The 13,377-nt window shown below is 38.5% G+C and overlaps 1 protein-coding gene across 4 annotated transcripts; it reads right to left on the bottom strand.

Annotated features, from left to right (window-relative positions):
* Positions 1–3,298: 3,298 nt before the first annotated feature.
* Positions 3,299–12,190, bottom strand: LOC113118610 (cyclin-L1-like). Of its 4 annotated transcripts, none has more exons than XM_026287914.1 (11): positions 11,875–12,179; positions 11,610–11,684; positions 10,938–11,047; positions 8,774–8,894; positions 7,338–7,402; positions 5,304–5,403; positions 5,097–5,201; positions 4,869–5,010; positions 4,252–4,363; positions 4,067–4,159; positions 3,299–3,993 (listed from the first exon to the last, which is right to left on the bottom strand). In XM_026287914.1, the coding sequence occupies exons 1-11, from the start codon at positions 12,115–12,117 to the stop codon at positions 3,591–3,593; spliced, it is 1,569 nt and encodes a 522-aa protein (XP_026143699.1). In that variant the 5' UTR covers positions 12,118–12,179; the 3' UTR covers positions 3,299–3,590. The 4 variants fall into 4 exon arrangements, 3 of the variants coding, with proteins under 3 accessions (XP_026143699.1, XP_026143700.1, XP_026143701.1); XM_026287915.1 differs by lacking the exon at positions 11,875–12,179 and adding an exon at positions 10,289–10,444 and having other exon boundaries at positions 11,610–11,690; XR_003294346.1 differs by lacking the exons at positions 3,299–3,993; positions 4,067–4,159; positions 4,252–4,363 and adding an exon at positions 7,099–7,112 and having other exon boundaries at positions 4,981–5,010; positions 11,875–12,189.
* Positions 12,191–13,377: the final 1,187 nt, after the last annotated feature.

Here is a 13,377-nt window from a genome sequence, read left to right as displayed (position 1 = left end):
CACACTAGTAAACGGGCAAAGTCTTGGTTCCAAACCAACAAAATTAATGTTATGGAGTGGCCAGCCCAATCTCCAGACCTTAATCCAATTGAGAACTTGTGGGGTGATATAAAAAATGCTGTTTCTGAAGCAAAACCAAGAAATGTGAATGAATTGTGGAATGTTGTTAAAGAATCATGGAGTGGAATAACAGCTGAGAGGTGCCACAAGTTGGTTGACTCCATGCCACACAGATGTCAAGCAGTTTTAAAAAACTGTGGTCATACAACTAAATATTAGTTTAGTGATTCACAGGATTGCTAAATCCCAGAAAAAAAAAAATGTTTGTACAAAATAGTTTTGTGTTTGTACAGTCAAAGGTAGACACTGCTATTTTTTTGAACACACCCCTTTCAACTAATTGCCCAATTGCACAGCCTTAAGAGCGTGCATATCATGAATGCTGGGTCTTGTTTGTTTTCTGAGAATTTACTGAACCTACTGGTAACTTGTTTGCCACGTAGCAATAAAAAATATACTAAAAACCTTGATTATTCATTGTACTGCTATTATTTTGAACAAGACTGTATAAAAAAAAATAAAATGTGTTTAAAATTTGGCTTTTGTCAGGGCACTATGCCATATTTCAAGGCTTAACACATACTTTGTGTAGGCCAAGAACCAATGCCACAAAATGGGCTGATGGCAGAATAGGTGGCTCAACATGCATTGTCCTATATGCCAAGTTTCTCGTGTGCACATAAAAGTGTATTTATATCATTTTTACAAAGTTTGCTTAAGGCTATGTAATTCGCTGCTAAGAATACTGTGAAAAGAAATCCAAAATGCTTATAACCTGCAATTTTAACCAAGGAAAAAGTGTACCTTGAATTCATTAAGTCGTATTTTGACTTTGACTTATTGTACAATCGATTTATTTTTAATAAATTCTTAAATTTTCGATTATAAAAAACCAGTTAGGGGCAAGGCCTGGAAACAAAAATACGTTTTAATACTCTGCTTTATTTTTTGTTCTACTTTTCCAGGCCCTGTAGGGACCCTGACTACATAATTGGCCCTTACCGACCTTATTATATTATCTTGTACCCAAAGCCAGATTACTGGAGCCTCCATGTTGAAAAATGTGAAAGGGTCCTTGCTCAGGATAATTAAACCATAGACAGTAAAAGAAATGGACACAGCGACCCCATTGGAACTCAATTGAGACAAATGAAGCCCAGTTTTAGCGTTTTTTAGCACTTCCGTTTCTGACGCGCAGACTCAAACGAAGCTTGACGACGTCAGCAACCTGTCTGCCAGATGTAAATCTTCTAAGTGGCTGTGCGTGCAAACTGCCATCGTTAATCTTGCAGAGACGGCGAGCTTGAGCGGGGAGTTCTTTGTCGTGAGTGAGCAGGAGTAAGTATTCTGATTAATTATTTTGTATAGTATTTTAAAATGTAACGCCAGTACGCCATATTAAGTTAATTGCCTGCGAGCTTCTCCTCCTGTCTGTACGGTAATGCGACAGAGAGCCGAGTGGTTATGACGCAATCGTTAGCCTATTTTTTACAAAAACTGTTTATACGGGGCCATAATGTAACATAGAAGGTAATGGAGCCCTTTATACATTGTTGTGTATCTTTAGAAATAAATAATGGACAAACAGAGTCTTTAAACGCCTCAGATGTAAAGTTATTCGCTGTCAAAGTGACGCCAAAATGAATGGGAGTCAATGGGAATGCTAACGCAAGTGAAGTTCTGCTAAAAGATGGCAGCCCCCACCCGACTTCAACTTCCGGTCGAGTTCCTTGCCCCTTGAATTAAACCAATCACTGCAAGTTTGAAGACATAGAGGAAGGAAGCAACGTGTCTAAAAGTAAATAAATATAAAATACCTTCATTTCAATTTCTGTTCATGAATTAAACATCATTTTAATAAGAACTGCCCATAAATCTATATAGTCAGAAAATCTTGATGAAATGAGAAGCCCACCTGTATACACAATAAAGGCCTTTATATCTTTATATACATGCAGAATATGTACCGCTTTTCAAAATAAAAGCCACCAACGCGTTCATGAGATGCTATTATGTGCACCAGAGAACCTCTCTTAATAAAATAAAAATGTCTTATTGACGACGTGAACATGTTCGTGTTGGCCTTAAAGACGCATTAACAGCCTTTCAATATAATTATTATTTTATCGCACCTTTCGTTTGTGTTGGTTTGAACAGGCCAGGCTATTTTTCCAGTGACTTTTTAACGCGTTACCCCACTAAGTAGCGAAAATGAGTGAATCATGCATTGAATCGTTTTTAAACCCTGATTAATTCATAAAGAAAAGACCACCATCATATTGTCTTCAGGACTCTGCCCACATAAATACTCTTAGTGAATTATAAACGAACCTGATGCAGAAAAGCTATTAAGAGTGGACTGAGGTTTACAGGTGCTGGTCATATAATTCGAGTATCATCTTAAAGTTTAACTAATTCCATTAAAAAAGTGAAACTTGTATATTATATTCATTCATTACACACAGACTGATATATTTAAAATTTTTATTTCTTTTAATTTTGATGATTATAACTGACAACTAAGGAAAATCCCAAATTCAGTATCCCCATCCTTGCCCAGAAATATGACAGATAAGAAACCACATAATCACTATGAATGGGGATCCTAATGATTTCTACAGACTGCACAGAAAACCTACTGAAGCAACACCCCTGGGGTGTTAGTTTTTCCTGTTCATTTACACAAATTTGTTGAGATGGTTAACTACAGTAGATAACATTTTAAGTAGATTAAAACCTTTCATCCTAAAACCAAAATTCTTTCTTTTTTAGTTCAACTTTTAGGAACTTTTTGATCCACTTCAAATGTTTTCTACTGTAGAATACAGAGATGTTCCAATACTACATTAGAGAGAGAACAATTTAAGAAGGGAGGAGATTCTCTGGAATTAATCTAATTTTTATTGCCAGATCTCCAGATAAGAGCTGTTTCTACCGTTGTGATATTTTTGTGATAATGTGGGTAAACATCAAGGGATCTTAATGTTAGAGAGCAAGAAACTATTTTTAATTCATAAATCCAAGTTCTATAATATGGTAAAAAAACAACAACAACAGACAATAGAAGTCACCTTTTATTGAGTAAAAATCAGACATGAAGACGTGCAGACTAAAAACCAGTGTAACAAAGTCACCATGATCAAAAAAAAAAAAAAGTCTGCATCCAGTTGTAAGAAAAATATGATCTATTTTCAGAGAAACCAATTTCCTTCTGCCAGTAGAGCATCTTTTCTTTTTTTTATTAATTTCTATAGCTGTGCAAAGTATTGGTGTCTTTCCTGAAAACATTTTCCAATTTTCTATGCAACTAGTGATTTTCCCACCTTCTGAAAAAGGTTGCTTTTATAAATCAAAGCATTTCCCAAATTACGTCAACACTGAACCCATCTTTACACTGTAAATATGCAGTTTCATATCCTTTCAACATTTAAAACTAAACCGCCAAAATAACGAGAGAAAAAAAGAAAAAGTATACCGGTCAACACTGACCACGGTTATCAAACACATACGTGATGTTAACAGAAAAACACTCAGCGTCTGTGACGACTGTGGCTTGAATGGCTGCTGCTGTGGTGTTTGCTTTTATGAGAGCGTTCGTACGAGCGCGAGCGTTCACGCCGGTCTCGGTGATGGCCTCCACTGCTTCGCTCGTGCTTGTGCTTCTTCGCTAAGTCCGAGGAACCGCGATCCCGGTCCCGCTGTCTGTCCCGCTCACGGGGCTTGCTGGTGGAACGAGAGCGGGAGCGTTTCCTCTTGTGGCTGTGTCTGCTGTGCTGGTGCAGGTCGTCTGAGCGCTGCTTTGACTTCAAGTGTGGCAGGAGGGGAGACGGAGGGCCGTGGTTGGCGTGTCTCCGTGGAGAAGGGCTGCGGCTGTGAGAGCGGCTCCGGGAGCGAGAGCTGTAGGTGGCTGAGTGACTGCGCCTGTTATTGTAACTACAAGAAAAACGGTTGAATATAGACACCGACATCATTGAGCATAGAGCAGTGCACTGCAGGTGGTACTTACTGTCGTCTGGGAGAGCGTGATCTGGACCGGGATCTTGTTCTGGAACGACTCGCACTTCTACTGTTCCTTCCTAACTTACCATCTTTCCTGAGTCTAAAGAAAGGATGAGGAAGATTCTTAATTAATGGGTTTTCATTAAACAAAACGCAAGTACTTGATGAAAGTCAAGCCTGTCAAACACTCACCCGTTGTGTGGGCTCTTAGAGCCCTGAGGCCGATCTTCTGGTTCTTTCTTCATGGCCTTAAGCATTTGAGGATTAGGAGACTTCTCATCTGCTTTCATTACATTAGGTGAACCTGACAGGAAGAATAAAATTTGATGACCGTTTCAGAAGAAGTTTAGTAGAACGTCCCTGCTGCTTTTTTCCAAGAGTCAAGCTCCAACAATAAAAAATATATGCTTTTATATAATATAAGTCCTATACGCTTTTATAAAACAGACACTTTTGTAAATATTTTTTCCTTGTTATATTATTTAAAAGTTAATAGATTGAGGAATAGGAGGGAGAGGTGAGTGAATGGTGTCCCAGGTCACTAAAAACCCAAGGTATGCATTTAAAGGGCTAAAACAGTGATTCTGTGCTATATTTCAAGTCTTCTGAAGCAAAACAACAGATTTACAGAGAAACACACTAAAGGTATGCATTTAGTGTACGTACAAAAACTTTGAGCTTGACGTTAATTGTATAGAAAAAAAGCAGCTTGGACCATCTTCTACTTTTGAGTCATATATATAGCTTTTAAGTTTTAGCTTTAAAAAAAAGGTTAGACTGCACGAAAGGCAGTGGAAGTGACAACTTACATGGTTTGGACCCAGGAGAGAATCCACCCAATGTGGAAAGAGCAGGAGTGCCGTCTGGATTCAGTCCTTTGGCCTTTAATTTGGCTTCCTGAAGAGCCACCTTCCGCTTGTCCACTTCCTTCTCCAGCAAATCGTAATTTGGCTACAAATTATAAAAGGAAACAGACTCAATACAACAAGTGAAGACCAGCTAACTCTAAAACGGGAGCGATATCAAACAAGTCTAACCTTTTTTCTTGTGTACAACTTCAAAGTGGTTACACATATATCTTTGATCTCCTCCTCTGTGGCACCAAACAGCAGGTACCACTGCGGCCGAGAGGGTAACGATATCTGAGAGAAAGAGTGATGGAAGAAAATTCTAAGGCATTAACAAAACCAGAGCACAGAGTAAACACAGGTTGAGATGAAGAAGGACAGAGAATGGTTTTGTACCTGTAGCACTCGTGCAGCGAGGTTAATGCAGGCACAGGCGATGGTTTCAGCTTGAAATCTCACAAACACATTAGTGCGAAGGCTGTCATTCATATAGTTCCTGCAACACAAAAGGTGAACCACAAAATTGCCATTTCCCTGCATGGGTTGTTCACATCTATAAATTTATGTACGAGGTTTGTCACAGGATGCAAATAAAAAGACCAAACATAAAATGGAGGCTTGAGTTTAAATTTGCCCTTTCCCGCTCTGCCTCACGTTCCTCTGTTGTTCTACAAACGGCAAGCATGCAGTGTGGAGGGGCACATGTCCAGTGCACATGTGCACACAGACAAGCTCACTGGATAGAGGTTTGCAAAAATATAACTGGTTCCACTAGTTTGCATGCAACAAATGACCACAACTTAATTTCTTCAAAACTTCTGAAACAACAGCTTAACTTTCCATAAAATAAGCAGATGAGAGTACAAAAAGGAGAGAATGGGGGTGTAGCATTGCATGACACTCACAACACTAAACAGCATGCATGGTGACCAGGAGTCAAAGCGGGACTGAGAGCAGCTGCTCTGGGAATGAAAAAATATACATCTCAGACTAGACGGCTAAATGGAGATTTGCAGACAAGACACAATCTCTCATTTCTGGATGATGGCCAGATATGGATGCAAAGCTCTCTAAAGAAAAGCAAACAGGCAGATGGACACTGTGGACCTGAAAGGCTCTGTGTCAGTATGGAAAATCCTACACTGACGTGTGCTGTAACAGAAATACTAAAGTGTTTATGCTACAGGTCTTAAAACATTGGATTTACATGAAAAAGCTGAGCTTCAAACAAGTCATTCAAGCATAGACCTAAACAGCCGAGAGTTCCCATAAGACAATGCCTCGCACCAAATTATTAATATCAATTGCATATTTAAAGGACTGGTTCACCAAAAATGAAAATGGTAATTTATTCACCAATATGTCATTTTAAACCTAAACTTTCCTCAGTGGAACACCAAAAAAGAAGAAGTATTTGACAAGATCATGATATAAGATCCTCCATTTAATGGATGCATATGGTCAAGAGGCCAAAATGAATATTGAAGACGTCTTCATGTAATACGATACATCTGAATGTGAAGTTGTTATACCCTTTGGTTGCACGTTAGTATACTATCAAAAACAAAAATAAGATGGGACCAATGTGCAGTTTCACAAATGAGACCAGAGGATGGGATTTATCTTACATTTTTAGTTCTGAAGACATTATAATGAGAACCTTTGATCTGGACACTGTGCTTTCCATTTTTGATAATCAGCAATTTGAGCTTTTTTCCATTGCTATTCTACAATGTAAGAAATCATATAGGTTTGAGAAGGTATGGTGAACAATTTTCATTTTTGGTGATTTACCCTTTAAATGAGTACATTTAGAAAGCAAAATCCAAGACTACTTACACCACCTAAATCTGGTAGTTGAGGTTTAATAATGAATCGAATATTCATGCTTTAAAACTTCCTTTTAAAAGTTAAAAGTAAAACCACCTTTTAAAAAACAGATAATTAAAAAAAAGAGAGAGAGAGAGAGAGAGAGATCTTGAGACTTGAAGCAAAAACAAAAATACAAATCCTTTTGGACAACCGCAAGAAAACAAGATGCTGCTGGCAGCTGGAAAAGGCCCCCTTCAGTGATTCTCGGGCAGAGAGCTCTCACTGGATTGGCTGTCTCGAGAAGGGCAGCCAATGGGGGGAGATTCCTGAGGTCATGTGGTTGGAGGAGCAGAGTTCAGAGGTTCTTTATGACACTTACCATCATGGACTACCCTTTAATCAAAGAGTAGAAAGAAAGGACAAAGTTAAACTAAGCTCTCCATTTTCTTTTAATTACAGCCATGAACAAGAGATTTAAAACAGAAGACACACACCAACACACGAGTCACGAATACACCAATCCATCAGATGAGGGGACAGAAAAGTTACGTTAAGGGGTTAATTACTGGTTACACTGCAGTGTCTAGACATCTAATGTAGGATTGTTTATTTACTCACCAGGCTGTCTGGACCAACGTCTGGTTCTTCTCACATTCAAGGACTTGCAGGTACATGACGATAATCTACAAAGATTGATGAAACTGCTTGTAAAATCTGAATGAGTCTTAAAATCCCCCTGTAGTCAAGTATTTTATCCCTTAAAACTCATCTTTGATCATCAAAATGACATCGTAAAGTTTCGTTTTTTCTTATGGAAATAATTTTCAGTTTAAAAAACAGTTTAAATGGTAGAGCATTGCGTTAGCAAGCAAGCTAGCGCAAGGTTGGGGGTTCGATTCCCCGGAAACACATGATAGGTAAAAATTGATAGCCTGAATGCACTGTAAATCGCTTTGGATAAAATCGTCTGCTTAATGCATAAATTTATTTATTTTGTCTAATTTACTATTTGCGGATCTATGCAAATTTGCCCCGCCTCCACTCAGTCGCACCAGCCAGCGCCTCCTGATCCACTAAACTGTAGTAAAAGTGCAACAATGTTATACACCGATAATGACTCAAAACTATATTTTTGTGACGATTATATGATGTATAAGATGCTTTACCAGTGTTGTTTGTAATATTGGTGAAGTAGATCCACACTTTGCTGAAAAGTGTTTGCAAACTCTTGAGCAGCAACAACGGTACCATGCACTCTGCCATTGTTGTGTATGTTTGTTCGCGCTTGACTTTAAAATTGACACGTATGGCACAGGTCTACATACCTAACTCATACTATGCACACGCATGTTACCGTTTTCAAAGATTACCGTATTGAGTGTTTACATTAAAACGATAATGCTGGCATTTTCAAAAGCTCGCACTTTGAAATCCGTTTTCAAATATGCATTTTCAGTCCACAAAACGCCATTGTCGTGTAGTAAGGCTGCACGATTAATTGCAAGCGATTGTCATGCGCGTTTCTTTAGTAAAGCTGGTTCTGTGATTAGTATTAAGTATCCAACACCTGCTTTCAAATGGAGCGGCACTTAATATAACAGAGCCGTAGTTCGCTGACAAGCTACGAAATATTGTGTTCATAACCGAAAGGGATTCATCTGCGATTATGACGTGGTACTGTCAGTGAACTACGGCTCTTTGTATTAAGTGCCGCTCCATTTGAAAGCAGGTGATGGATATTTAGTACTAATCACAGAATCGCATGCGATTAATCGTGAAGCCCTACTTGACGTGATTGATTTTTGAATTGTGACATAGCAAACAGAGGGCTGTTTCGAACCACGTTTCTGGGACAGCCTTTGGGAAACTACCGTTTTAAGGAGAAACTTACTCTGCAATGGTGTTGATTAATGGATTGGCTAATGGTTTGTATAAAAGCATATTAAAAACACCACATAGACAGACAACATAAAAAACTTAATTTGCACTACAGGGTGACTTTAAAGTAGTAAGACTTTAAAAACAAAACATTAAGAGCAGGAACTGAGACGTACCTTGTGTGGGTGTTTGACGTGGACGCAGAAGCCCAGCTCCTTCAGCACACGCCGTTCAGCTTTTATCACCTGGTTTTTGGTGTTAATGTAGTTCTGATCAAGTATCAATGGACTTGGACTCCTGATTTGTGAGGGAATGAAAGAAATGGTTTCCCCTGACTCAAATACTATTCAAGACAATGAAAAAATGCCTTTTTTGTTTGCTTCGTTTTAAATTCAAATCATTCTGTTTCCCTTCCAACCAACTACAGGCAACAGGTCCAGTTTTTTGACTCCTGTAATTTCAGTGTAAGACTTTAGCACTGCCACAAGTGACTGTTAGAGAAAAAAGTAAATGCTCCACCTCTCACCACATCATAGCTTCAACAGAAAGTAAAAAATAAAATAAAAATTAATGTGTTCCTCTATAAACACAACCAATATCACAATAATACACTAACCAGGCCAATCTTGGGAAACAAAAGCATCAAAAATCTCAACACACAGAGTATACACAGTGTCAGTAGAACAATCAAAACACGTAGAAGAGACGAAGTGAGCTCTACATCATAAACACTACTCGCAGACAAGTCCTCGCAGTGCTGAGTCATGATCTGAAAATAGCACGAATGGGCCTTCAGATGTGTCACGTAATCATCTGAAGAACAATGGTCAGTTTCAACCACATTATCTAAATATGCAACTCAAAAGTATCAAATACTGACTGACTACAAGGCATGTAAATGAAATTAATTTCTTGTAGTCCTTTAACTATTGAAAACCTCAAGTTATGATAAAAACAGAAACACTTCAGACTTACTGAAACCACATTGTATACCCAACGTAATATTACAAAAACATAATATTACCAGTCTAGGCTATATTTTACTAACCTAACAGAATCTAAATCATTCTCTCTTCTGCTTTAACCATTTTTCCCCCCATAGTTATTATCTGTTTTTTTTTTTTTTTTTTTGATTTGTTTTATTACTGCACCCATCCACAAGTGCATGAATATTTCATGAAGCACAAATACAATCTCTTTGGTTTTATGTTTTCACAAAATTACATATCGATTCATATTCATAAAACATCTAAATCATCTACACTAAACAACTTGGTTAGTCATTTCTAAGAGTAAACGCACACAATGAGCTCACAAAAAAAAATAAACTCTTACAACGAAATGCCAATGACATTTCATGACCGGTCTACATATAACGTAACATTTAATTGTGGATTTTGGACAATAAATCATCCAGGACAGCCAAACAATGCTTACAGTATATAATAAAAAAACAAAAAAAAACAGCACATTCTCAGTATGCAACCCTCACAGCTCCCATCATGTGAATATTTAAGAGATTTGAATCTTGCATGTGCAACGTGAAATATTTCTGTGGAAGCTATGACATGTGTGGTGAGGTGTCTTTTAAAAAAAAAAGAAAATTAAAAGATTGTCACCTGTGCTGGCAGAGACAATAATCTTAAACTGAGATACAGGAGTCAGTCAGATGTTTCGGACCAGCGGCCAACCTGTCGATCCCCGACATCCCAGTGACCGCTTTCTGACCACTGGCTTCTCCCGGGGGAGGGGGGGGAAGCGACACCTCGCTCACTGTTGCCATGCCGACTGCTTCATCTCTACGTACCATTCCACATCACCCAGGCATTGGTAAATGTAGCTGGTCGCTGTTAGTTGGTTGCAAGGGAAAAAAGAATTCAAGTTAATACCGCGTCCTTGATTTCAGATGAACAAATTTTTCTTTTTAGCCTCTTTAAGTTGTTCTCTACTTCATTCTGGAATTAAATTTATACTAGCCAGTAATTAATCAATAAATAGCTCAATTGGCACCACGTTCCCTTGATCAAGATTACACTTTTTACTTGCTCAGGTAATCAGAATATCCTGCCGTTACTACCAATTATGACTGATGAAGGAACTGAAAAGCTTTAAAATGGTTTAGAATGAAGCAAACAAAATCAAGACATCATATCAACGACAAACAGAAGCGCACAGACTACTCACAGTTAACATGTTTAAGTATTCCTGAATCAGTTACAATTTGAGGTGATGAGATCAAATGTTATCAAAAGTAAAATAAATCAGTTAAAGGTGGGGGGAGGGGGGGGGGTTGCACAGGTAACGAACAGAAAACGTGTGACGAGAACGGGTCATGCTTACCTTTTGCCTCGGAGCTGCCTTAAATGATGAAACACGTTGATGACGTCCCGAATTCGTCGAGGGGCTTCTTCGATCTTTGAAGCCAAGTTAACACAGGCCATGGCAACAATCTACAGAGAGAACAGACGACAGAAAGAGCTGTCAAAACACTGTTACAAAGCACACAGCATGAGCATACATTAGTATATACACTGATAAATATATCAACTAGTTAGTAGATAATACCATTTTCTGACAGTAAATAGTGAAATTGAGCAAACGTTTGTGTAATATGTTTTTAACTGGCATGTGTAATTTGAAAAAAATATCTACAACAACACAAAATGTAAAATCTGAATAGGATATATATATATATATATATATATATGTGTGTGTGTGTGTTACGTTATATGTAACTGTTACACACACACCGCCAACAGTAGTAAGCGGTCTAATTAAACATTAATCAGTTCTTACACGCCTATAATACCCTAAAAATCCGTCTAGTTAAACAGTTCGCTGGTATTTGAAAAAACGTCCATTATAACTATCTTATTATGACGACAACTTTTAAAAACATACATATTTACATACATATATTACACCATGGAGCTATAATCCGTTTGAATGTGATTTACTCAAACAACATGGCTGCCATCGGCTCTGCCTGTAAACACGGCTTTATTCTCTTACCTCAAAACTGTGTTTCACGAAAGACTTCGAGTAGAAGAATCGATGAAAAAGCACTTGTCCGGTCGCCATGGCCACCTGAAACATAACAACGATTAAAGAAAATTTAATATAACGTCAAGTTAAACGGCCCCCGTTTCGTTTCAAAAGCAGCGTCCGCCATTTTGTTTTTGTCTAGCCGATTGACAGCGAAAGATGTTTAAAATCACTGAAATGGATCTCTAGATTACACAAACCCACTGTATAAACTATTTTTATATATTTTCACCTGCGGCAGTCGCAGCAGGATCCCGGCGGACTGGATGAGCTCGCAGCCCAGGATCCGCAGGTCTGTCTCGGTACACAGGTCGAGCCCGTCCTGCATCGACGGGGTCGGGGAGAGACTCTCCTCCGGAATTAAAGAGTTATCGATGGTGAGGAAGACTTCTGAATACACTTTATCGCCTATTAATATGCCCTCGTTAGTAACAGGCGCGTTCGCGACGGGAGCGGTGGCCGTCGACGCCTCCATGATCGCTGTCGTCGGATCCTGCCGAGGACGTTTCGATCTACAAACAGATACGTGTTACGTAACCCAGAGCGGAAGACAGCGCTGAACATTGCTGCGTATGGGACAGCTCGCTGATTGGTGAAGAAATGTGTCTTGTGACCTCAACAAACCAACCGCTGTCGGATAACTGTTACTTTATTCAACGCTGTAACCCACCACATTACTTTAAAGTACGTTTTGTGCCCATAAATAATTATACGTTTTAAATATATTCCTGGTATGCTGGGATTGCAAGCGCTCTCAAAAAGGTAGAAATCATTAAACTAATTTATTTTCCACAGCGCCTCCTGCAGATGGAACTTAATGCAGTCAGTTACTGTAAATTAGGCTTGTAACTCTTCCAGGTGTTTTTTTTCTGTCAGAATTGAACGTTGCTTTAACGTAAACATCACCGATTTGTACACGTCCGCGGCTTATTGTCAAAAATGTATTACATTCACGTATAAAAAAATAATACATGAACTCCACGTAATTACGCAGGAGCAAGCATAGCAATTTATACATCCGTTTCCAAGTTATGCGTATTCTGGAAAATGTAAATATTTTTTTTCTCAGGCATTAACCATGATTGTTGTTTGTTTGAGTATTTTATTTACAACACCGAATTCCTAACACGTAGCCTAGATTTGAAGTCTCCGTTGCTAAGATTTCCCATCTCTAAACCTCTCCCAAACTCATAACAAACCCCTAAATCTACCTTTACTTTTTTTTGTATTTTTTCTTAACTGTTCATTTTACATAATTGTAATTCAACATTTGCGTACCTGACTTTATTAAAGTGCATCTTAATAAACTGACATGAATGGTCACCTAATATAAATTGAAAAAGTTTTGACAGTAGGGCCTATTTAATAAAAAAGCATCGAAAATAGCCTGTATTTCTAACAAAATAACATACATAATATCTTCCCAACTAGAACCCACATTGCTTCTTTAGCTGAAGTTTCAAATGTTGTATTGCATAAAACGGAGGAAGTAACTTTACTAATATATTTTTCATCAGTGCAATGAGTGGTTCAGTGATGGGGAGAAATCAGTCAGTGGATCAAATCAGTGGACTCAAACGGTTAAGGCCCGTTCACACCTGGGTGTGTGTGTGTGTGTGGGTTCACTACTCACTGCTGTGTGTGTGCACTTGGATGGGTTAAATGCAGAGCACAAACCACCATATTGTTACGTTACGCTGCCGGAAGGAACACGGAGCCGAGGATAAACGAAATA

The sequence above is a fragment of the Carassius auratus genome, chromosome 18, assembly GCF_003368295.1.
Source record: "Carassius auratus strain Wakin chromosome 18, ASM336829v1, whole genome shotgun sequence".
Lineage (NCBI taxonomy): Eukaryota > Metazoa > Chordata > Actinopteri > Cypriniformes > Cyprinidae > Carassius > Carassius auratus.
The sequence above is the reverse complement of the archived record's forward strand: the minus strand, read 5'-3'. Positions and strand labels throughout refer to the sequence as shown.

What these genes read in the sequence shown, in the direction of transcription:
- LOC113118610 (XM_026287914.1), bottom strand. Translation starts at nt 12,117, where the DNA reads ATGGAGGCGTCGACGGCCACCGCTCCCGTCGCGAACGCGCCTGTTACT. An exon ending in AGGCAGCTCCGAGGCAAAAG is followed by an intron (nt 8,895 to 10,937) that starts GTAAGCATGACC and finishes CTCACAAATCAG; the next exon opens with GAGTCCAAGTCCATTGATAC. An exon ending in AGTTGTACACAAGAAAAAAG is followed by an intron (nt 5,011 to 5,096) that starts GTTAGACTTGTT and finishes TATAATTTGTAG; the next exon opens with CCAAATTACGATTTGCTGGA.